Source organism: Osmia bicornis, chromosome 11, assembly GCF_907164935.1.
Source record: "Osmia bicornis bicornis chromosome 11, iOsmBic2.1, whole genome shotgun sequence".
In the NCBI taxonomy this organism is placed as follows: domain Eukaryota; kingdom Metazoa; phylum Arthropoda; class Insecta; order Hymenoptera; family Megachilidae; genus Osmia; species Osmia bicornis.
Genome location: NC_060226.1, coordinates 6702198 through 6724837, shown reverse-complemented (window position 1 = coordinate 6724837; position 22640 = coordinate 6702198). Strand labels below are relative to the sequence as shown.

The 22640-nt window shown below is 35.6% G+C and overlaps 1 protein-coding gene and 1 long non-coding RNA gene across 6 annotated transcripts in view; one reads left to right on the top strand and one right to left on the bottom strand.

The window, feature by feature from the left end:
• The window catches only part of LOC114873763, a 52962-nt gene extending 48403 nt beyond the window's left edge, over positions 1–4559 (top strand). The window contains exons 6-7 of one of the 4 annotated variants that reach the window (XR_003788988.2): positions 3658–3893; positions 4189–4559. This is a non-coding gene — a long non-coding RNA (uncharacterized LOC114873763). The remainder of the gene's footprint in view (positions 1–3657; positions 3894–4188) is intronic. The other 3 variants (XR_003788986.2, XR_003788985.2, XR_003788987.2) reach the window with 3 other exon arrangements.
• A 13004-nt stretch (positions 4560–17563) lies between these two features.
• LOC114873803 overlaps positions 17564–22640 on the bottom strand; it is a 72274-nt gene continuing 67197 nt past the window's right edge. For both annotated transcript variants that reach the window (XM_029182507.2, XM_029182508.2), the window contains one exon: positions 17564–22630. In XM_029182507.2, coding sequence (XP_029038340.2) covers positions 22418–22630 — 213 coding nt within the window. In that variant the 3' untranslated portion in view covers positions 17564–22417. The remainder of the gene's footprint in view (positions 22631–22640) is intronic.

Below are 22640 nucleotides of genomic sequence, written 5' to 3'. Positions count from 1 at the left end.
TAACTGTTTATCAGTGATTTTCGTTTAAATTGTTTTTAAACATTCTCAATGAAACGTGAAAGTTCCACGATTCTCCGCGCTGATTATACACCATCAACTTCTAATTCACCGCTTCAAACATTTTGTTTGTATAGAGAGGTGCAGATATCGTGCGCCTGTTAAAATATTATCACAACTGGGGAAAATTAATTTTAATGAAAATTCAAGTTTCGATTTGTATATAATACATACTCCGTTATTATTAATTCGTGAATAAAACTCAGTGTATGTAAAACTCGTGTTTCCCTACACACACACTTTACCGATAAATTTGAATTTCAATGTAAGAATAAAATTATCATTTATTTCTTTTTTCCCGTGTAGATTCAACCTTCAGGCAAACGTAATATTACTTAAAATTTAAACGCTATTAGATATTGAGATAATATTCTGCTAAAAATTATAGGTGCGGTTTCCTTTTAATCAAATGAAACGTTGTACTATCTCACTAATAAGAATTATCTAATTAGAGTAATGGTTTGCAAATTACCATTTGACTGATAAATTTAATTAATTAGTGTGTATATCTTAAACTTTGCATCGACTTTAAGGGAATATTTGTCAAATAAATAGACGGTCATCGATAAGATCGAAGTAAAAGAACCCCTAATAAATGAAGCAATTTATGCATGCCTATGTTTGCCCAACGTTTATTTATTCGATTGAGAACGCAACCCTTTGAAGTTTATCGAAGCATTTCCTATATTACCTGAAGTCTGCGTTTCACGGTTAATTAGTCGCTGATATGCAGTTTTCTATTGATAATCAAACAACTAACTCGGGAGTGGAGCAAAGTGATTTGATAAAATGAACCTTTAAACTGTGGAGTAGTCAAAAATTGACGGCCAAGTTCTCCAAATTGATAGCTGAAGTACTTTAAAACGTTAGCTGAAAGAGAGGTACACGATATTGGAGTCTGGAAACATTTTGTTGATTACATTTCATTGGATCACAGGAAACTGCAGCTGCAATTAATTCAATCTTTTCTATCCTTGTCACGCTCTGTTCCTCTCTTTGATTTCCTACCATTGTTTTCCTCGTTCGATCAGCCCTCCACTACAAACACCCTGTCTCGGATTTTACTTTTCTTCCTTTTGTTGACACCTATTCCCCATCTAGTCTACTTCCGAGAAAATCCCGCTCCCCTTGCTTCTACGTTGCTTCCTCGTTCGCGGCATTTCTTTGACCTTTTTTTAATTGAAAAGAGCGGTCGTCGTGAACACCTGACGTGAAAACAGATCTACCCTCGGAGTATTTATCGATTGGTAACAAAGCGAAGAAAAAGACATTGATATTGAACACCCTTAATATTATAGACTATAATTATCAAACGCAAAGCACGTAAACTAATTAGTATGTAATTAAATTTTTCGTATCACAATTAGAAATAAAATCACTCGTATTAAAAAATTTCTTATTGCAAATAAAATTTGACAAAATATTCTGTTACTTATATTTGAAAGAGTTGTCCTTATTTTTTAATGCAGAATAAATCTCTTGGGGGTTGTACTACAATTTTCAGCTTACCTGGTATAGGGATGGGGAGATAGTGACTAATTAATTGAACACGATACTGCTATCTTATGTCGTACAAGCCTCTTAGCAAACAGATAATGCACTAGTCATTGTTTATAACTCGTTCGTGTCACACTTAACAAGGAAAGTTAGGTAACCCGGAAATTCAGAAAATTACGAAACTTTCCGTCTAAGCTTAGTAATTAGCCCCTAGAGCTAACTTATTTTTCTTGGTGTCGTGGATCAAATCGTCGTGGATTTTAGGGGATCAAATCGTCCCTCGAAGAATACTATTAATTTATGTTGCATTCGTGCTTCTTGCGTTTGTTTCTTCATCGTTATAAAAATACTTCAATTCCTGCTGACATACTTACCAGGAGCCACTGTAGATGGTTTCGCCAAACGGATTCTTTCGCAAGCAAAGTTTCTCCGTAAGATATCAGAATATCCGAAAATAAATGTCTTTCGTTGCTTCTTGAGAGAACGTTTCAGGAAGATGTCGAGTTTGATTATAGAGAACGACTTTTTACAGTGAAAATTTACAGTAATTTTTCTCTTGAGCACTCGCTAAAGGACGTCAGAAGTAAGTTGAAAAGAAGGGGGTAGAAGAGTAGATGAACACAGGGTTCTCAGATAATAAGAATCTGTAGTGATACTTATCCTTCAATAAAACCAAAGAAGAAAAGTTTTAATTAGGGGAAAGAGCACTGAACCAATTTGTAGCATCTTGTAGGGACTCGTGAAAAATATGGATCGTTGCACAATGGCGTGTTTCGTGAATAAATTTAATTTGCAACTTGACGGATAATGAAAGGGTTCTCACATACATTCTATGAAAATCTCGCAAATTCAATTTTATGATTTCTATGCAATCAATTTATTTACTTTTAATTTTAAAACAATTTTATCATAATTTTTATATAAAGTTTAACAAATGTCGTGGAACTTTTGAGCAGGAGTGTACGCAAGGAAAATATTCAGAGGACCAAAATAGGATAAAAGCTTCTCTTCGTTGCATAGGATACAAAAAAAAAATGTATAACAGAGGGAAACAAAGAAAGACGAAAGGGAAAACGAGACCTTTTCTCATATACAGGATGGTCTCGTATCCTTTTATATTGTACTTTATTTTCTTTAATTAATAGCAGTTGATATTCAGATGGGTATTGTACTCTGTATGTCAGCCGTAACTCATCGAGAGTCCATTAAAATTGAATTTTGACCGCACGCTTTTGTCGCTCGGACGAATAAATACAACGGATAAATATCGAAAAGGTATAAATCCCTGCCACGGGATTTTCTGCCGTTTACTCGATCGTATTTGCTTATAGTACGATGAAATCGGGCCACCTATGACGATTTTCCGTCGAGGAAAATTGAACGAACATCGCCTTTGACTCTGTACTTTCACGTGCCCGGTAAAAGGCCAACTGAAATATGAAAGTCGACTACCATTTCTGCCCTTTCCTATTTTTTTTTCTCCCCCCATCCTCTCCAATGTTATATCGTTGCTTATGCAAACGATTGGTACGTTTGCAAAGACGAAATCTCAATTTTGTACATGGTAGAATCGACGAGAAATTGCTAATCCGCAGAAAACTTCCATTTTCTGTTTTACGCAAGGGGTAGATTTTCAGCAACCGTTCGAAACTGTTCCAATTTTTTATCAAAACGTCGAAGCGACTAAATTCTGTATTCTCTTTCTCTTTAATGTTTCACTGTATTTGTGAAACGGCTTACCTTTTTCTGGAATAATTATTGGAAAAATGAAATCTCGATTTTGAACAGAGTTTCCTGTATGAAAGTAAGCTGTGTCTGTTGGATCGATAAAAATTGAGGTATCAGGAAATATTGAAAATTATTTCAAACTTTTAGAGCAAGCTCTAGAATAGTTTTATTGTTTTTTACTATTCTTTATATTTCTTCGTTTGAAAATAAAATCGTATCTATTCTCAAAATAAATATTTTTGAACAAAAATAGAATTTATCAGTTAGTTTACAATAAATCAATCATGTGGCGATTATATTTGACCACAGATAACAATGAACAGTTAATAAATTAATTTCCAAGTTAAATACTAATTGATAATTGCAATTTTTTAGGGAGTTTTGCATACTGTAGGGCATGTATCCGTTCTCAGAGATGAAGGAGGTCGCAAGCTGTTCAATTTATAATTTCCTTTGGGGATCAGAGAAGCAAACGACAAGAGGAAGTTTCCACGGAGAACGGCCAACTATTTCCAGCGACAGTTAAGTCTTCCATCGGGATTACCGTAGTTTCCACTTTACCTGACCTACCGCAAAACTCTATTGACACAGCTACAATTTCCTTTCTCGAGGTTAGAAAGTAAAGATTATGAGGAGCTCATACTTCATTCTTTCATTTTCATTCGAGATCCTTCGTGACTCGGTCAGTTCTTTTTCTTCCTTTGATATTTGGGAGTTTTTTGATTTTTAATAAACAACTCAGTATTTATAAAATATTTATATTACTTTATTGTATGTCAAAATACAGATATGATTTTATGGTATAAAGGTGCTATAAAATATCACTTATGACACATCAATTTAAAACTTAAGGATTGTTGAAAATGATCAAACACTGCTTCAATGTTGTCCTTGTTTCTGTTACAGGAGAACATGCAGAAATCATCTCTATCCTTGCGGTGATTACAGATAAAAGAAGACTGGACATTCCTTTGTTTTCGAGGGATTTTGGAGGTCCCAGACACCCCGGTGACGTTAGACGGTATGACCAGTCCTTCCTATTTCACCAGACCTACTCCACCTCGCCTTGACAACTGAAAAACACAAGTTTTACATTCTTTAATTTTCTTCCTTATACAAATCAGTCAAAATCGGCACTAGACCGAAATATTATTAAAATAATTGTTTAACAAACTTGTATTTACTTCATACGTCTTGGTAAATAAATCACTTTAAAATAGCAAATGACTTTTTATTCAAATTACCCAATTTCCTTTCTGAATTATTAATTAAATGCGTTCAGTTTCTTCCCTGATAGAATTATTTAATCAAAAAACAAAAAGTCAGCGCCCTCTAGCGGCAAAAATTTGAACTAAATTTTCAATGTCGAATCAGCGCCATCTGGTTTTTGAAAAAGGAACTAAATCATGTCCAAATTTTGGCCCTCTAGCGGCAAAAATTTGAACTAAATTTTCAATGTCGAATCAGCGCCATCTGGTTTTTGAAAAAGGAACTAAATCACGCATACTTTTTGGCCCTCTAGCGGCAAAAATGTGAACTAAAATCTCGACCTCGAGTCAGCGCCATCTGGTTTTTGAAAAAGGAACTAAATCATGCAGACTTTTTGGCCCTCTGGCGGCAAAAATGTGAACTAAAATCTCGACCTCGAGTCAGCGCCATCTGGTTTTTGAAAAAGGAACTAAATCATGCAGACTTTTTGGCCCTCTGGCGGCAAAAATGTGAACTAAAATCTCGACCTCGAGTCAGCGCCATCTGGTTTTTGAAAAAGGAACTAAATCATGTAGCATTTTTGGCCCTCTAGCGGCAAAAATGTGAACTAAAATCTCGACCTCGAATCAGCGCCATCTGGTTTTTGCAAAAGGAACTAAATTTTGCAGGGATGTAAGGAATACAGAGATATAAAGGATGTAAAAATGTAAGAAATAGAGCAATATAAGTGTTACAGGGATGTAAAGTGTGCCGGAATATAAGGAATGGAGTGGGGTAAGGAATATAGGGATGTAAAGGATGTACAGATGTAAGAGATGCAAAGATGTAAAGGATACAATGACGTAAGGGATGTAGGCATGTCAGGAGGACAGAGACGTAAAGGATATAGTAAAATATAGTAAAGGGATGCATGGGTATAAGGAAAGCAGAGATGTAAGGAATGCAAAGATGTAATAGATGCATGAATGTAAGGGATGCAGGGATGTAAGAGATGTAGAGATGTAAGCGATGCAGGGATATGAGGGATATAAGGTTGCTTCCAGGGGGGCTCTTAAAGACAAACAAAAATAAATAACTGAGATGGGTGAGCCTGGGCCCATGAAGAGAGATAAAATAATAAATAAAAGAATTAAATAAGCGCAGGAAATAAAATAAGTATACATGTGGGTTTAACAGGTACGTCCGCACTCTTCGGCGGTCGCTATAATACTGAAGAGGTCTCATCTGACTCTGGATCAAGCTGAGAACAGCGATACCCAATCAGGAATGACGTTCCGGAAGTTAGATAAATTAAATAATAATTCAGTTTCTGTTTTAAAATAATTTATTCACCAAGGTACATGAAGTGAATACTATTTTGTAAAACAATTATTTTAATAATTTGTGTTGATTTAACTGATTTAAAAAAAATAGAATCAAAAATAGTGTAAAAATCGTCTTTTTAGTTGTGAATGATAAAAGGTGTGATAAAAGGTGGACTGGTAAAACAGGCATCACTGTCATAACGCCGTTTCGGGATGTCTGGAACTTCCAAAATTATGACCCCTCGAGAATAAAGGCATGTCCAGTCTTTTTGTATCTGTAATCACCGACCTGTCTCTGGAGTTTCTTAATTTCCACTAGTGAGACCCTCAGAACGTAGGATGTTGAACAGCCATTGGGAAATAATTTGAAATTAAACATTGCAAATTATCCACTGAGAGAAACAAATTGAAATCAAGAAGAAATGAATGACAAGGTTCGTTTAGAATTAAGAGGAACAAGTTTTTACCTGTGGTATAAAACGCTGCATTGTAGAGCACGTAGCTCCAATTCGTATTTAGGAAACCTTTAGGCAACAAAAGTTTGTGTTTCTAACTTCATCGCTTTTCGTAACTTAACATGCGCGTTTGTTTTCTTTCGTGGAAACTTCATTGTCACTTGTTATTCCGTAAATGGTTTCGATTTCTTCGAAATTCCTTTCTCACTGCAATTTCCATCCCTTTGTCGTAAAGTTTCACTGTCCAACTTGGGCGAAACTTCATCAACTCGTTTCAGTCGCATTCAGTTCTTTATTTCTCTTGGAAGTTATAAACGAAACAATTTCAACGCCAAATAAAACTTGTCAGTTTGAAATATCGCTGCAATATTAATTCATAACACTTTTTTTAATTTAAACTGCAGCTGCAAACAGATCTAAGTGATCTTAAATCTGATTAGATAATTAAAAATCATAAATTAATCATAATATTACTACTTTGAAGATTAAAATCTTGTGAATTATTATTTCTTCCTTCCTTCAAGTTGAAAATGTTGAAAATTTCATTAAATAATATTTCTGTGATTAAGGAAATTTATTCATAATTAGTGGCAACTCTGAAATGATGGGATCCCCTTTTCCTAAATTGCTATCTTCCCTAAGGAAGTATAATATGCTTAGCACTGTACACCCTGTAATCTATAGAATTCTCCAAAGAAAATTTATACAAACTAGCTGAATTAATTGACAATAATGAAAAGAAAAAATATTAACGTTCGATGAAGATTCTATTTCCATGTCTAATCCTTCCTTTGTTTGGGAAAGAGTACCTGCAGCTTTGATGCCTACGACAAGGGAGATTAATGATCCCTCTTTTCCCATTATACCAGGCATCGATTTGTCGAAGTAGCAGAGATTGGTTTTGGTGTAATAAGAACACGTTGTTCGATGCTGTAGTTAGACCCTTGATTCCCTTTGATCCGATCTCTATTAGAATTGAGTGTATGTACCGAAGGATCTAGCAATGAACGCTGATGCACCATGTAATAAGACATCTTATGAAAGCTTGGTTTATATTCCCAGCAATATAGCAACACAAAATTGAACGAATAAAAAGAAGAAAAATTAATTTCTAAAATGCAACAATCTTAATTTATACCTGCTTTGAATTCTCCTGTATTTAAATAATAATTAAAGTTTAGTTAAAGATAATAAATTAAATTTTCATTTAATCGTCCTTATAATCAAACAATTGAAACTAATTAAACAAAAAATTTTAAGTGTTTAATTGAGAGCTAAGGCATCCACACTCTGGTTACTAAAAAAAACCACGTCACGGTATCGATTACCTGATTTAAGCAATTAGAGAACGGAGGGACAAAATAGAAGATGCATCAAGTGCACACATTTGCGACTGCATAAGCATACGGAATAGGTAATCAGGACGGTACACGATGGACAAACGAAAGCAGCAGAACACACAATCGGAGATGTACACAAATGGACAAGAGAATCCGCACACTAAATCCTATCAATAATGTTCACTTTTCTGGTCGAATTTAAGGCGAAATTAACATTCGTGGCAAGAAATGCACTTTATTAAATCACAGGTGTACGATGCATGGCTTTACTCTTAATGTCACTAATCATTTCAGAAGATCGTGTTTGAAATTTCGTTATCTTCGATGAAATGGGATGTGCCTTCTTAAAATTCCATACCTATTTTCGCGGATCTATATCATGAATGATAGATCTTCTGTCTAGAGCTTCTAGAAATTTCATCAGTGCATATTCAGCTGCAAACTGATATTTGTCCTTGTCAGAAGCACCCCTTATCACATATTCGTCCCAGCTGTAAAGTTTGAAAATTTTTCATAATAGTATTTTTTTAAAAGCATCCTTCATTTTATAATATTTTCAGCCTGACACGAAAGAACGATATACACGTGTTGATAATTACCAAAAAAAAAAAAGAACCGATTTATCTGAAATGTCATTTCCGATACTGTTCTAATCTCGCAAACTTGTTTCACTGCATCGTCGCTGATAACTCAACAGAAAATTCGAAATATTCCATAGCAATTTTACGCAGCATACAATCTGGACCAATAACGTTTTACAGGGTTGCTTTGGTTCTGTTACGATAACGGTTAACGATATTGGCTCCCCTGTTACCCTCGTAATATCTGTTATCAGCATTAACGTAAAATTATCTTTCAATAAAATCGAACGATTCAACTTTGACGATGGTAATTCTGCGACACGTGTTTCTGACGCATCGTTTCCATGAATAAGAAATAACGAAAGGGAATTTAACTATCTGTAATGTGTGAGAAGAACACGAATAAGAGACAAAAATTTGTAATCTTTCCTGAATGTAGTGTATTAACAACGTTACCTAGAAATAAAGTCTCCTTTATTTTATTAGATGGGTGGACATGAAATATTGGATTTTAATTACTCTTCAAAGCTAGTAGAGACGCTTTGATTCTTTTGTTTTAGAAACTGAATAACGGTACACCACCTAATTAGTTACATAGTTGCTCTCTGTAAAGAACTTCTCTTTGAAAGCTTTTTTGTATTTTTGGAATGTGGTCAAAGCCACCGTGGATTGAAGTTGAATATTAAACTATCATATTTTTAATTTTTAATCATCAAAAGTAAGGACGAATGAACCAAGTATGGATTTCCATTAATTAAATACTAATCTACTGTAGAGATATCGTATTACTTATTGCAATTTCAACTGGTACATCGATTTTGTCTCCGCTCAAAATATTCCTCGAATCTAGTCGAGTATCATGTGAAATTCCGAGAGCTTATGAAATTTGGCTCTCTTACAATCGAACTATACTTTGATGATATTGAAAACACGGTTTGCCAATATCGGGCCAATTCGTTACCGTTACTGTGGAAAGGATGGGACAGCAATTTCCTTAACGACACATATCCTTTACCTGGTTTTCTTAAATTGCCATGGTTTTGTAGTACCATTATTTATAGAGGACGTTTTTGAAATGATTCGAGTCATGGAAGAAGGTTTACTTTGTCATTACATTTTTCACGAATTAGTTTCATGTAGTGGAGTAATGTAAACACAGGTTCGGTAAAAATTTGAGCAAAAAAATATTGATCCATTCTGCAGGAAAATATGGTACCAAAAAATGGCTCTCAAGGTTTGTGTGTGTTCAGTTTCGCACTGTAATTTTCGCAATTTTGCGAAATTTTAATGAATTTATTTCTACCATCATTAAAGAGTAGAATTTTTATAAGCAATACAAAGAAATCGATTCAGTGAAACAGAAATATTCATACACCGCTTTGAAAAATCATAATTAAACAAAGTGCAAAGTAAATGTTCCTGCTTCATACATATGAAGGTTCAACTAAAATTATGTTGAATTTGTAATTAAAATCATAGTCACTGACCAACGGAAGGAACTAATTACTACAGTCGTTGTTATAATCCGCAGCATAAACAATTTCGTAATTTCCGTTCGTTAATGGGATTGAACGCGAAATGAAATCCATTCGATTGTCGGAAAAGAGGTATTTTCACGGTTCTCGTTTGTTTCAATCTCTCTTTTTCCCCTTTCCTACATTGAGTGTATTTGTTTTCATTCGTTTTTTACTTACACTTTTTTCAATCTCCTTTTTCGAACGTACTAGTCCACGCTCACCTATTCTTCAATGAAATTAAGGCACCCTCGTAAGTGTATGTACTTTCTGATAGAGTCGTTTACACCCGCTTTTCCTTTTCCATGTTCACAAACATTGTCCCCGTCAGTGAGTCAGTCTTGGTTCTTATTTAAATTTCAACAAAATAAAATTAAAATTAAATATACATACAGTGCCATTTTCCCTACATGGTCCCTTCGCTAATTATTCTTTGACAAAATCGAAGCCTTTGTAAAATATCACTAAAAACTATATTCGGTCAAATATCGTTAACAACGATACGTTTTATTGGACCGAAATTTTTTAGTCACAGAGAGACTGTTTCAAAGGCAAACTAGGCTAATTTCTTTTTGGATTTAACGAAGAAGAAAAGAGTTCAATTTACCACAGGATTTCCGAGGGAAATGCTGTTTGTTACGAAAAAACGATCGATTGTAAAACGAATGATTCAATTTTACACGGTCGCGGGGAAAATCTTTATGGAAATTTCTGGGAATATATTCGACGGATGAGGTGGTAGAAAAGTGGGACAACATTCTTGAACTAAATTTTCAATATTGACAGGCAAAATTTATGGACAGTGTCAGATAACTGGTGGCACGTCGAAGATGTAAATTACTATTACTGCCTGAAAGAGTTATTTCGTAAAAATATTACCGATGGCCTGTTCGATTTATCTCTTTTTTAAAAGTCCGTCGAACTTTTAACTCAGTTACAGTCCTCGGTTTGACTGTCCGTTTAATCAATCCGTCACAATTTATTTCTAAAAGATAAAAATAACACAAAGGTAACGAAAAATGGTACTTGTAGTGTATTAATTTGTAACTTAAGGCGGTCAGAGTTGATCCTGTAAGGTAAAATAAGAATTTCTTTTCCCAAGCAAACCACCAACTTATATTCGCGCGCGGAATGTTCTTTCGATCAAGCAGGCGACTTTCGACTCGACGGAATAATAATTCGAAGCGTCCAGGGGAACGCAGGCGTCGATGTCGTTGCCAGAAGAACGGATTTGCAGTTGGCAGAGAAGCGAGAGACAACTTCCTGTGAAAGTTTCTCGACCGACCGGCCACCCATCTATCTCTTCTCCATTCGACTACTTCCTTATCTTTGTCTCTTTCCATTCACCCTTATCGCCTTTGCTGCTTTCGTACGGAAGCTCAAAGAGGGTACGAACGTGCCTGGAAAAATTCCTGGGAAACCAACCCTCCCTTTCCAGGACCAAGAGAAAGCCTCTTCGGATGTCCGAAAATGGACATCCTCGAGATAATGCTTTCCTCTTCGATAGACCTCCTTTTATTCGATCAACTTCCCTTGATTACATGATTGGTTACCTTTCATTCGAGCAACAATCAAATAATTCAATTCACTCTGTTGCTTGTAATCCAATGCTCTTGATGGAATTTTAATTAACCAGATACCTATAGAAACGCCTTTGTTTCAGATCTCATTCATAGTTGTCAGTGAACACCTTATGAATTCTAATTTATTTATTTCTCTTTCAATTTGAAATAATAATGTAATAATTAATTATATCTATGGACCATCTGTGAGTATTTTTTTATCCTACATTAAGCTCATGATTAAATTACTGTACGTTTAATTAATTTGATTCCGAATTAGAATATGTTTCAATGATTTAAACACGCAATTATCATAACGTGAACTAATATTAGAGAGAGTAGAAGATAAATTTATCGGATAGCTTATGTATATCGCTTTGAAATTATACAGGACCATGTAATGAGCATGATTAGGGATCATAACTAAATACGCTTAATGTGACTTCTTTGGTTGGACATAGAGCTATCGGTGACTTATCTTTTCTATTAGAAGTTACTAATGATCCCAATTAGTGCTGGGATTACCGATCGCTGCCATTACGGATCAGATATATTTGAATAATTGAAAAGACTAATAGCACTGCTATTATACTAATTGAAAGTTTGAAAATTAATAAGAAGACAATGATTCATATTTGAATACCAATTTAATAAATTTTATTTTCGAAGAAAAGGAACGAGAAACAGTTGGCTAAAATTTTAGTTAAATCTTCTCTACTCGTTCTCGTAATGTATCAAACTATTTTCAAGTCAAAATGAAGTGATTTACGTTCATTCAAAGCTGTGAAATTATCGACGCGAGTTGAATAACTTCGTACACCAGTGGTTTCCAAATTTTGCCATTTTAGGTACCCTTTTTGTGCCATTATTTATTTTTCAAAATCAGATCGCAGACTTCTTTGATATAGCAATAGAGAAATTTTCGCACAACCGTGATGTTGCGAATGAAATTAGTATTTAATAACGACGTCGTTTCAATGGATCTATTGAAACGCGTCGCGACGCCTTGGGGTGCACAGTTTGGGAACCACTGACGTATATCTTTCTCAGACAGCGATGCGGGTATAGTTCTTTGCAAACGAACCTTATTCACTCGCGAAGAGGAAGAGGATGTCGCAAAAATTAGCTCGATGTTCGTCGAGTATTTTCCGCTTTCGACGACGAACATTGAAATCAGGAGATCCTCAAATTACTTATTGTTCGAATTCCTTCTAAATATTTGTCTCATCGTCCACTCTCCGATTCCATCGCTATTTTCAAAGCATTTTTATTCTTTGAATCGTTCAAACGTGAGAGAAATATTTGACAAACGACATAAAATAATCAAAGTTACCATTTTACATATATAATCGTGTGGAATTAATTATGAGTTCTGTTTAGTAAGAGATGAAGAAATATCTTTAATCTCCAACTTGCTACCTTTTGCATCAAACGTTCGCCTAAACGTCCTGTCAAATGATATGGCAAATTAATTGAGAAAGGTCTCAACAGAGATTCTTCGTAGAATAAATTATTACAACCTTTTATTTTGACATTTTACTGGAAATTGGAAATATCTATAAAACGGATAAAATAAGAAAAAAGGAACTAAGAATTGAACGGAGCAGTAGGATTTCCTATATTGCGAAGATATTGAAAGCAGAGCTTCGAAATGGTTTCTCTTATGGGCCATTTTTGTCGGCCATTGCCTGCTAAAGGAGGTACCTTTTATTACCTCCATTTTCTCTTTCTGATTTTGCTTCCAATTTTCTTTGAAATGTTCTTACGAATTAACGACTCGAGCTTCGTTTTATTTTTCATCAACCTTCCTTTGTGTCTTTGTAATAGATACAGAGAGGACTCTTCTTTTGTTCTTTCAACTTTAACGTTATACTTGAAATAACTTCACGTAATAATGTTCCACAGATATATTCGAAATTCAACGATTTGCGTTTTGAAATTAATAAATTTAAACATTACTAATTGAACATTTTATTACATTACACCTTTATTCGAGGTTTGTAATGAAACATAGCAGATTAAAAAATTTTAATTAAATTGTTAACCAGGAAAGAGTTACTTCACAAGCGTTTAAGCATAGTAGCTACAGCTTCATAAAAATTAATTATCTGTTGGAAGCAGTTTCTGATTACATTTCTCTGTTATAATATTGTTATAATTAATTTTTTTTTTAAATTGTTAGATAAAATGAATTTTATAACAGCAACTTTAAAGATTAATATAACGTTTCACACGATTTTTAGCGGATTTATTATCAATCTTTTCATCAATGTTTGTTCTCACTAAAGTCGGTATGCAGAGCATCAACCGTGCGTAGGGGTCCCTAACACCCCAAGACGACTTTAAATTCGTGCGCAAAGAGAGTTGACGGGGCCCCCGACACCCCAAGATGATTGATTTGAAAATTTCAATCATTACGCGCCTTTTACAACATTACTCTTCTATTACACGCATTACATCAAACGTCTCATTCACGCTTTACTGTTATTTCTATTCCCCATTACCATTTTCGATACTTTTAATTCTCGCTCGCATTCGATACTTATACGTTTCACTCACTTGTGTGTGTGTGTGTGTGTGTGTGTTTCTGTTCCCCCTTTTAGTCGCCTCTTACGACAGGCAGGGGTTACCGTGACCGTATTCTGAGCCCCCCGAGCCACAGGGGGTAATCGCAAAATATTTTGTCGGTGCGCAGAAAGAGTCGTTGGGGTCCCCGACACCCCAAGATGATATTTTATCGGTGCGCACAGGGAGTCGCCGGGGTCCCCGGCGCCCCAATGTGATATTTTGTCGGTGCGCAGAGAGAGTCGCCGGGGTCCCCGGCACCCCATGATGACATTTTGTCAGTACGTACAGAGAGTCGCCGGGGTCTCCGACACCCCAAGATTATATTTTGTTGGTGCGCGGAGAGAGTCGCCGGGGTCCCCGAAACCCCAAGGTGATATTTTATCGGTGCGGAGAGAGAATCGTCGGGGTCCCCGACACCCCAAGATGATGTTTTATCGGTGCGCAGAGAGAATCTCCGGGGTCCCCGACACCCCAAGATGATGTTTTATCGGTGCACAGAGAGTCGCCGGGGTCCCCGGTACCCCATGATGATATTTTGTCGGTGAGCAAAGAGAGCAAAAACATTTTGGCATCCGGGGTGTCAAAGACCCCAGCGACACTCTGCCCGCCAGCAAAATATCATCTTGGGGTGTCAGGGACCCCGGCGACTCTCTGCGCACCGACAAAATATCATGTTGGGGTGTCAGGGACCCCGGTGACTATCTGTTCGCACCGATAAAATATCATCTTGGGGTGTCGGGGACCCCGGCGACTCTCTGCGCACCGACAAAATATCATGTTGGGGTGTCAGGGACCCCGGTGACTATCTCTACGCGCCGACTTAATATCATCTTGGGGTGTCGAGGACCCCGTAGCTACAATGTACGATCCATAGACTTTTTATAGAAAAATTGAAATCTCTGTAACTTTTGCGGAGGCCTTTGCGTTTGACATATATAAGATATAGAAACAATAAATAATAAATATTATATAGAAACAATATAACGAAGAACTATACAATAAAGAAACTATAATTCTAAGCTAAAATCTTTAAATTATTGCCCTAGCAGTTCCGCCAGTTTTGCATCTTATGATGCCGTCCGGGCTGAAAGTGTTAGAAAGTCATAACGTCACTCAAACGTGGAAAAAATGATACCAATCAGTAAAGGGGAGTTTAGAAGCGGAAACTTTTAGGCCAGGGCCATATCCATAAACAAATGTTTCGTAAAGTGTCAACGTGTTCTACGTAGCATACCGAAATGGAACTATAAAATAGACCACAGCATACGGTCCTGAACTGCACCTGTTACCGTGGCCTGGTATCGAACATGTTAACAAGTTAAACCTTCCCAAGAAATTCTGCCAGGTGTTGAAATGAAATCATTCCATTATTTTATTTTATATCTAATATGCATTTTATTGTTGGCCAAGTACTTAGCTAACAGAAGTAAACAAGAATCTGTATTCCTTCTCTCCGTTCGAACAAAAGTTCTGTCTATCGTCTTTCTCTCGTTACCTTACATCTCTTTCGAATTTTACCCCTATCATCGATATTATATGTACAAAATCAATGATGATAGATATTACAATGATCACGCATCTCCGACTTACATCACTTCCCATCAAATCTGCGTGCACGTGTACAATATAAATATGCCGCGGTTATACAGGACGATTCAAAATTGTTGTACACAATAAAAAGTACAAGGATACGATTAATCATTTTCCAAACCGTAGCTTCGTTTTTAAGATAAAAACAATTCCAAATTGGGTATCGAATCTCTTAGGTAAACGACTGCAAAATGATAAAGGATTTTTCGTTTTTGTCTTTTATATGCGTACAACATTTTTGAAACACCCGGTATATGTCTATCTCTCCTTTCGTCTTGCTTTTATCCATAATCGTGTTAACAAACGTGTGTGCGCATTAAGTTCTCGACTGATCCATGTATCTTTGTCATAGGTGTGTTAAACTGGACAACTAATTGATTGTTAATCAATCATGTAACATTGAGACAATGAATAATACACCGGTAGTAAGTTCTATTTTATAAATGGCTGGCTGACTTTTCTAAAAGCATAGTACGAAGACCACTTCTATTTCAGTATTGTACTGGCTGTCTCAAAAAAAATGTGTACACCATGAAAAGTGCAGCTTTGAAATTTCGAATTTCATTTTCGAAATATAAAGAAGGATTTAAATTAACACAAAATTTGTTTCAAATTTTTGTTATTAATTTTGAATTGTATAGAGATTCAATTTGAATTGCTACCATCTGCAGCAACTCGATCAGCTGTTGGATCAAAGATCTAAAGATGGCGAAAGAATCAAACAGCTGACTTTTAATTACTTATATCTCGAAAACGAAATTTCAAATTGTGAAATTGGAAATGATTTATCAATTTTATTTATCAAGAATTATCCACGGTTTTCACGGTGTGCACCTTTTCTTAATACATCCTAGATTTTTCGCTTTGCATTCTGTTCGATCACTCGCACAAGCACACCTTCACACCCTCCTCGTTTTGTGTGTACGAACCCTTTCTTTCTGATCGTCGGGATGGTCTTTTGTCGATCGATTCGATTTTGTCCTACACTTTGCCCAGCTGGCTTCGAATCGACGAGGATATTCTCTTGGAAACGATCGATGAACGCTCGCTATACTTCTTACAACTCTATCGTAAACGACTTTGAACATCGATCTCGTGCGACAGATTCATTATTCTTCTTCGTACACGAAAAAATAGAGGGAAAATATATAATGCTCTTACGCTTTTATAGTATTTCTCGTTCTACATTTTACGTGCTTTTAAACGTACAGGGTGGCTCAGAAATCACAAAGGGGATGAAATGCTAATAAATTTTTCTTCAGATTCAGTTTACCAATTAAAAGAAAATAATTAGTAATCTTACAAACTGTCAGATATAAATTTATTAATATTTAGAATTTAATTTTTAAATTTATTATTCGTTCGTAATAAAAATACTAATTCTGGTGAATAAGAATGTTTTTAAAAATCAGAAACTGTCGCTGTTCATTACTGTGTTAAACAATTATCGTTTCGATTCGTTCTTAAACGAGCAAACACTCGACTACGGTTAACGAAGCAGGCGAAGTTCATCGACCCTTCGTGTCGTTTATTTCGATAGAAATGAGGAACAATCTTCCTGCCGAATTTTCCTGCAAGTGTTCCTGTCGTTAACTGTCAATTTCGCTTTCACTCGAAGCGTCGTCGTCAACGAGATAATTTTATCACAGAATTTTCCTTTTTCTTTTTTCAATAATTTGGGCACCACGTGATTCGCTTGGTTCTCAGGAAAATCATTGAAAAATAGGCTAAGCTTTCATACGATCAAGGAAATGAACCGACATTTAAATTTTTGCAAATATTATTTTAGAGGAAATACCGGTGAGTATTTTTCATAAGCATGGGACACGATTGACCCAGCTTCGCCTTCGAAAAACTTGAAGATATTGCAAAGTTACTATTCTATTTTACAACTCCGTTCCCTGACAACCGTAAGAAAGCTACCAAAGCCTTTAGAAGTGTTACGAAAAGAGAAAATAATAATACTAAGAAGACAGGTAAATTTTCATCGATTTTGTTGCCAACTCCCGTAAGAACTGTATTTATTAAAAATGTCCCCAACATAAATACGAGTCTTATACCGAGTAGAAAAAGAAATCTGCAACTGATCTGCAGAAAAAAAAGGAATAAAAACGAAACAAAATAGATAATACTTATTTACACGATAGCTCAATATGTGTCTTCTTTTTTCAGCACGTTTCATTGAAATCTTCGAATTTCGTGTCATTTCTCCTTTCTTTTTTTCTTCTTTTTTGCATCTTTTTATTTTTACAAATGAAACGTCAACCGAGACTTGCCTTGCATCCACACGCACACACGTCATACAGCATACAAAAAAGTGTCGCATAAGAAAATATAAATGAAATTCAATTGTTGTCTCTTTGCTTATCCTGAAACCTTGTTCTCAGACTTTTGAGTTCAAAAACACGTCGCTCGTCTACTTAAAAGATTTCTCATTCTCACCGTCTTATCTTCGTACCATTTCTTTCTTTCTTTTTTTTTTGTAATCTTTTTTATTTTTATTTTTTTTATTTTTCGTTCGTTCGCACACGCTTGCTCGAACTACTTCGTTAAATCGGCTACCCGCGGCTCCGTTATTAAAATATAATATAATTTCGATTCTTTAGAATAAAATATTATCTTCTTTTGTTTTGTTCACCTTTCTCTCCCTATCTCTTTCTGTCACCAGTCATCCACGCGTTCGATTATTCACGCAAAATATACAAGTTCGCAAATAATCTCTCGTCCATCCTTATCTTATCACGAATTTTATATTTTCTCATTTTTCCTCTCGCGCGAATGAAAATGGCAATCGAGTATGCAACTTGACGAAAAAGGGATACTTTGTTTTATGGTAATAGATACACGAGGCATTTATGTTTCAATAAAAAAAATAAACAAAGGCTACGAGCAATTATTATAATAGTAATAATGTTAATAATAGTGATGATGATAATGATAGTAGTAGTAATGATACTAATAAATGTAATATTGATAATAGTAGCGTAATAGTTTTGCTCGTATCGTTCCTTCAAAAAAGAGAACCCATCGTCTATCCATTACCTTCATTTGTAAGCTTAAAAACTACCCTTATGTAGCTGCTGGACTAGCTCGAACAGTGTACGCTTATCTTTTATCAATTTTATATACTGTTCACGCTTACAGTTTTCCCTTTTGATAAATATACAGGGTGTAAGAAAATGATGCAGGGTCGAACTTCCTTCGTTTTATAAGATTTTGCTCGACTTACATAAAGTTAAAAAAAAGTGATAAAGGAAATATGTAACAAATATTTTTATACCTTTGAATCTAGTCAGTATAATTTTATATTATAATAGTCCTTGAAAATTAATTTCTTTAGCATTTTCTCATATTTGTTATTTCCACATTTAAACGTGGACTGGCTATGGTCGTCCATATTACCAAAAGGGTTAAACATTTTTTACACCCTGCATAAATCTATCAAAAATGTCTCCGTACATTTAATTGAAACTTGTTTGACATTGTACATTTTGAACGCAGAAAATGACAAATACGTAATATACAAATGAAAATAATATTCGGTCATCCGTTAATTTAATTGTTAATATTTTGATGGATTATCCTCGTTCATATCAATAATAAATATTATATTAAATTCATTAGTACGTTATCTGTCGCAAAAATAACGAAGCCGAATTTTCAAAATGAAACTTTAATATCTTATGGATAATATAGCTAATATTGCTCATATAAAATTTTTAATATCGTATACCTACTTTTGAGTAGAAAGTAAATTGGAAGAATAAATAAATGAAGGATGGAAAATAAGTTAACATATAGAGTTATTATTTATTATCGACAAAAGTCGATATATATTTCGACGAAAGCACGTTAATAATTTCCGTAACTTAAAAAAAATCTAATATCCGTCACTTGAAGTTTGATCGTTTCAATCTTAAGAATTTCACAAATTTTGAAACAATCAATTCCTTTACGTCTGAGACAGAAATGATACAATGTTAAAGTAAGTTCTAATGAAATGTACGGAGACTACTTTATTTATCGTCCTCAAAGTTGATAAACTTATCGAAAGAAACGTCCTACATACTATTTTTCACCCTTCTTCACCAATGTATGTATACCACCACTCAAAAGTATTAGGACACTTGATAAATTTTATTTATTGCCAAATAATCATAAACATGATTCATTTTATTATTTACTTATATTATTAGGTTTATCTAGGCCATAGATCTACGCTCTAGGAAACAGACCATAGATCCTGACGCCGTAGATCTACCCCCTTAGACATACAAATTTTATACTTTGGAAAATTGGCAAAATTATTCACAAAATTTTCGGCAACATTAACAGAGGTCTTCGAAATATAATTTAGAGGATGTTAAAAATGTATAATATTTACCGAATGTAATTAACATATAGGTTCTAAATCAATCAAGCACTCTAATACTTTCGAATGGCAGAAGAAAAGCTTCGTCGCGAAATGTCGGTGTCTCCTTAGTATTCATCATGCTTATATGTACAATGACGTACGCTCGAATTACTTCTTATTTTTTTTGTATTTTTCATTTTTCTGTCGCGAAACGTAGTGTCGACGACGGATCGAGAAAGGTATAAAAAAAAGGGCCAGGGACACTGACACTTATCTCCATCCACCTAATCGCTAATATATTTACAAATCTACAAGCGAATGTGCCTCGTCTACATTGTCTCTATCAGTAGGCTGCACAGAATCGAAGCGTATCAAAACGACACTTTTTTTTTTGCGCGCGATATTAAACATTTTTCAGCGCAACGTTTCCGAAGAAAATCATTTCCACGCCAAAGGGACGTGGCTCGAGAGAAGAAATTGAACCACTGTGACCGACGAATCTCTCGATTATACTTCCCTCGTTATTTATATTCGTCCTCTTTTAAACCCCGGTCTCGATTTTCTTTGCATCTTAAATTGAAAAAATACTATGTCATGTACAGATTGTACGCACTGTGCGCGATCGAATCGATCGACCTCAGAGGATAATCTACGTAAAGGCTAGAAATAGAAATAGAAGTAGAAATAGAATTCTATGGGTATCGACGAGGGTGTCTAAGACATGCCGCTCGTCGATCGCGTACACTTACGAATCTTCTATTTACACGACGACGACAATCGTACGCGTCATAATAATAAGTACTCCGTTTTGTTCTGTTTCTTTTTTTGTCTTTTTTTTTTTTTTCATTTTTCTCTTTTGTTCCTTCGTCTCTTTCAAAGAGTTATCGCCGAGATGAAAATCTACCGAGAAGAACGCATGGCTATTTATTGTATTTGCAGTTTGTACTAAAATCGTGCCTCGTCTCGCGGTAAGACGGAAACAGGGCTGAGAAACACTCGTCGTGATCTCGACTCGATAATGAGTATACGTGTAGTCGGCGGAAAAGTCGAGCGGTGATTGTACATACATCCGTCTACGATTGGTTACTTTCGATGAAATCGAAAGTGGGCCGGCTTTCTTCTCGCTGACGAACTTACAGCGAAGAAATAGTAAAATGATCGGGTAGAAAAACGTCTTAATCCGAAACAGCATTCGCGAATATCAATAGTTGGAAACAGTAACGAGCGCGTAGCAAAGAAAAAAGATCGTGTAGCACCTTGTCTCGTATCACCAGCGACCGTGTCGTCGATAAACTTAAAGAGAGAAGAAAAGGAAACGTAAAGAGACACTCTGTTAACACCCTGACGGCTATCAGTCAATTATCCTACTAATTACAATTTCTCAATTTACCGCTGTAGATTGGAGAGAATCTCGAAGAGTGTGAACAGGGTTGATCTGTACCCTCCTAATTCGAATACGGTTTCCACGAAATAAAATTCTATCTGAATGAAAACAGAACGATAGATTAACTATCCTACGAGTAAGATTTATTAGTCGTTTAAAAATCGGGCTCGTTATAAGGCAAGATGTTAAATAGAAAAAGGGGGCAGCTGAAAAAGTTGCTGAGAGTTTGAGAAGGAATGAAACGTGAGGCCGTCAAAGCGTCGATCTAAGTACGTTTCAAGAGTATTTCGAAAGATTAGCTAAAAGCTCGAGGACTGTGTCAAAGAACAGGCCATTTACTTCGATTTGATGAAAATACAAGGTACGCGGGAAAATATCTCAACCATATCTTCAATGTGTATGCATGTGTGTTTGTGTTTTTTCGCGATTAGACAACAATATTTAACACCGGTCTAACGATTAACGATCAGATTGTAATCTGATTTACGCTTACAGATTATACACGCTTAACGGTTTATGTACAATTTACGGAATACTACTTCTCAATATGTACAATCAATAAAACTTCTTTCTTTCTTTTTTATTGGCGTCTTCGTAATGCCACTCGGAATACATATTGCATCTCTCCTGTGTATATAATATTAATGTATTTGTTCCTTTATTTAGTCGTCGATTTCTATTCGACGATAAATGAGCTTCGGAAAGAAAGAGAACCGTCGTTCGATCGCTCTTTCGTTATACAAGGACACAAGCCTTGAAATAATTCTTTACGAATCCTCGAATTCGCAAAACAAAAATGAAACAACGTGTCATTGCACATGTCTTGGGAAAAGTTCATAGGTACTGGCTTGACCGAAGCGAAAATACGGTGCAACGATCGTTCAACAACTGTGCTCGATTAAGGAGAAAACTCAACGACGACTGTAACAATTATAATAACCACCGAGGAAACTGAAAGAAATGTATGTTGCTCAGTGCCGATAACAAATAACGCTTGTGTCTTGCGACGCTGAACCCCGAACGTCCTCTGAGAAAGCATAAGATCGTATTAAAAAGTACGATCCTAATTGTCTTTGATCCACGAATGTTCAGTTCGCTTTTGAATATCATCCAACTCGCTGGATTTTCAGTCCGCCCCTTCGATCCACACTTTCAACCTGGCGTACGTCAAAACCTAACGGTACGACCACGGCGTTTAGTTAATTTCGCAGTAATTTCTTGGCTGACGACAATTAAGTAACACCTGTTAACTTAATCGTCAGCTTAAGCTGTTCTCAAACAACCCCTGGTTGCATAGTCAACAAGTACGTGGTTGGGTCGTAGTAGCCAGCCAAATAGTAAATATCGTTGTTGTCGTAGATGGTCAGGTATCTGTGCGGCTCTTTGCCCAGCTTCTCTGTGTACTCTTGAAGGGGTAACACCTCGCATTTGTGAGAAATTGTTTGCACGTCGTTCTCATCCATGTGCGGTGACTCGAACAGAGCACCCTGAAGACAT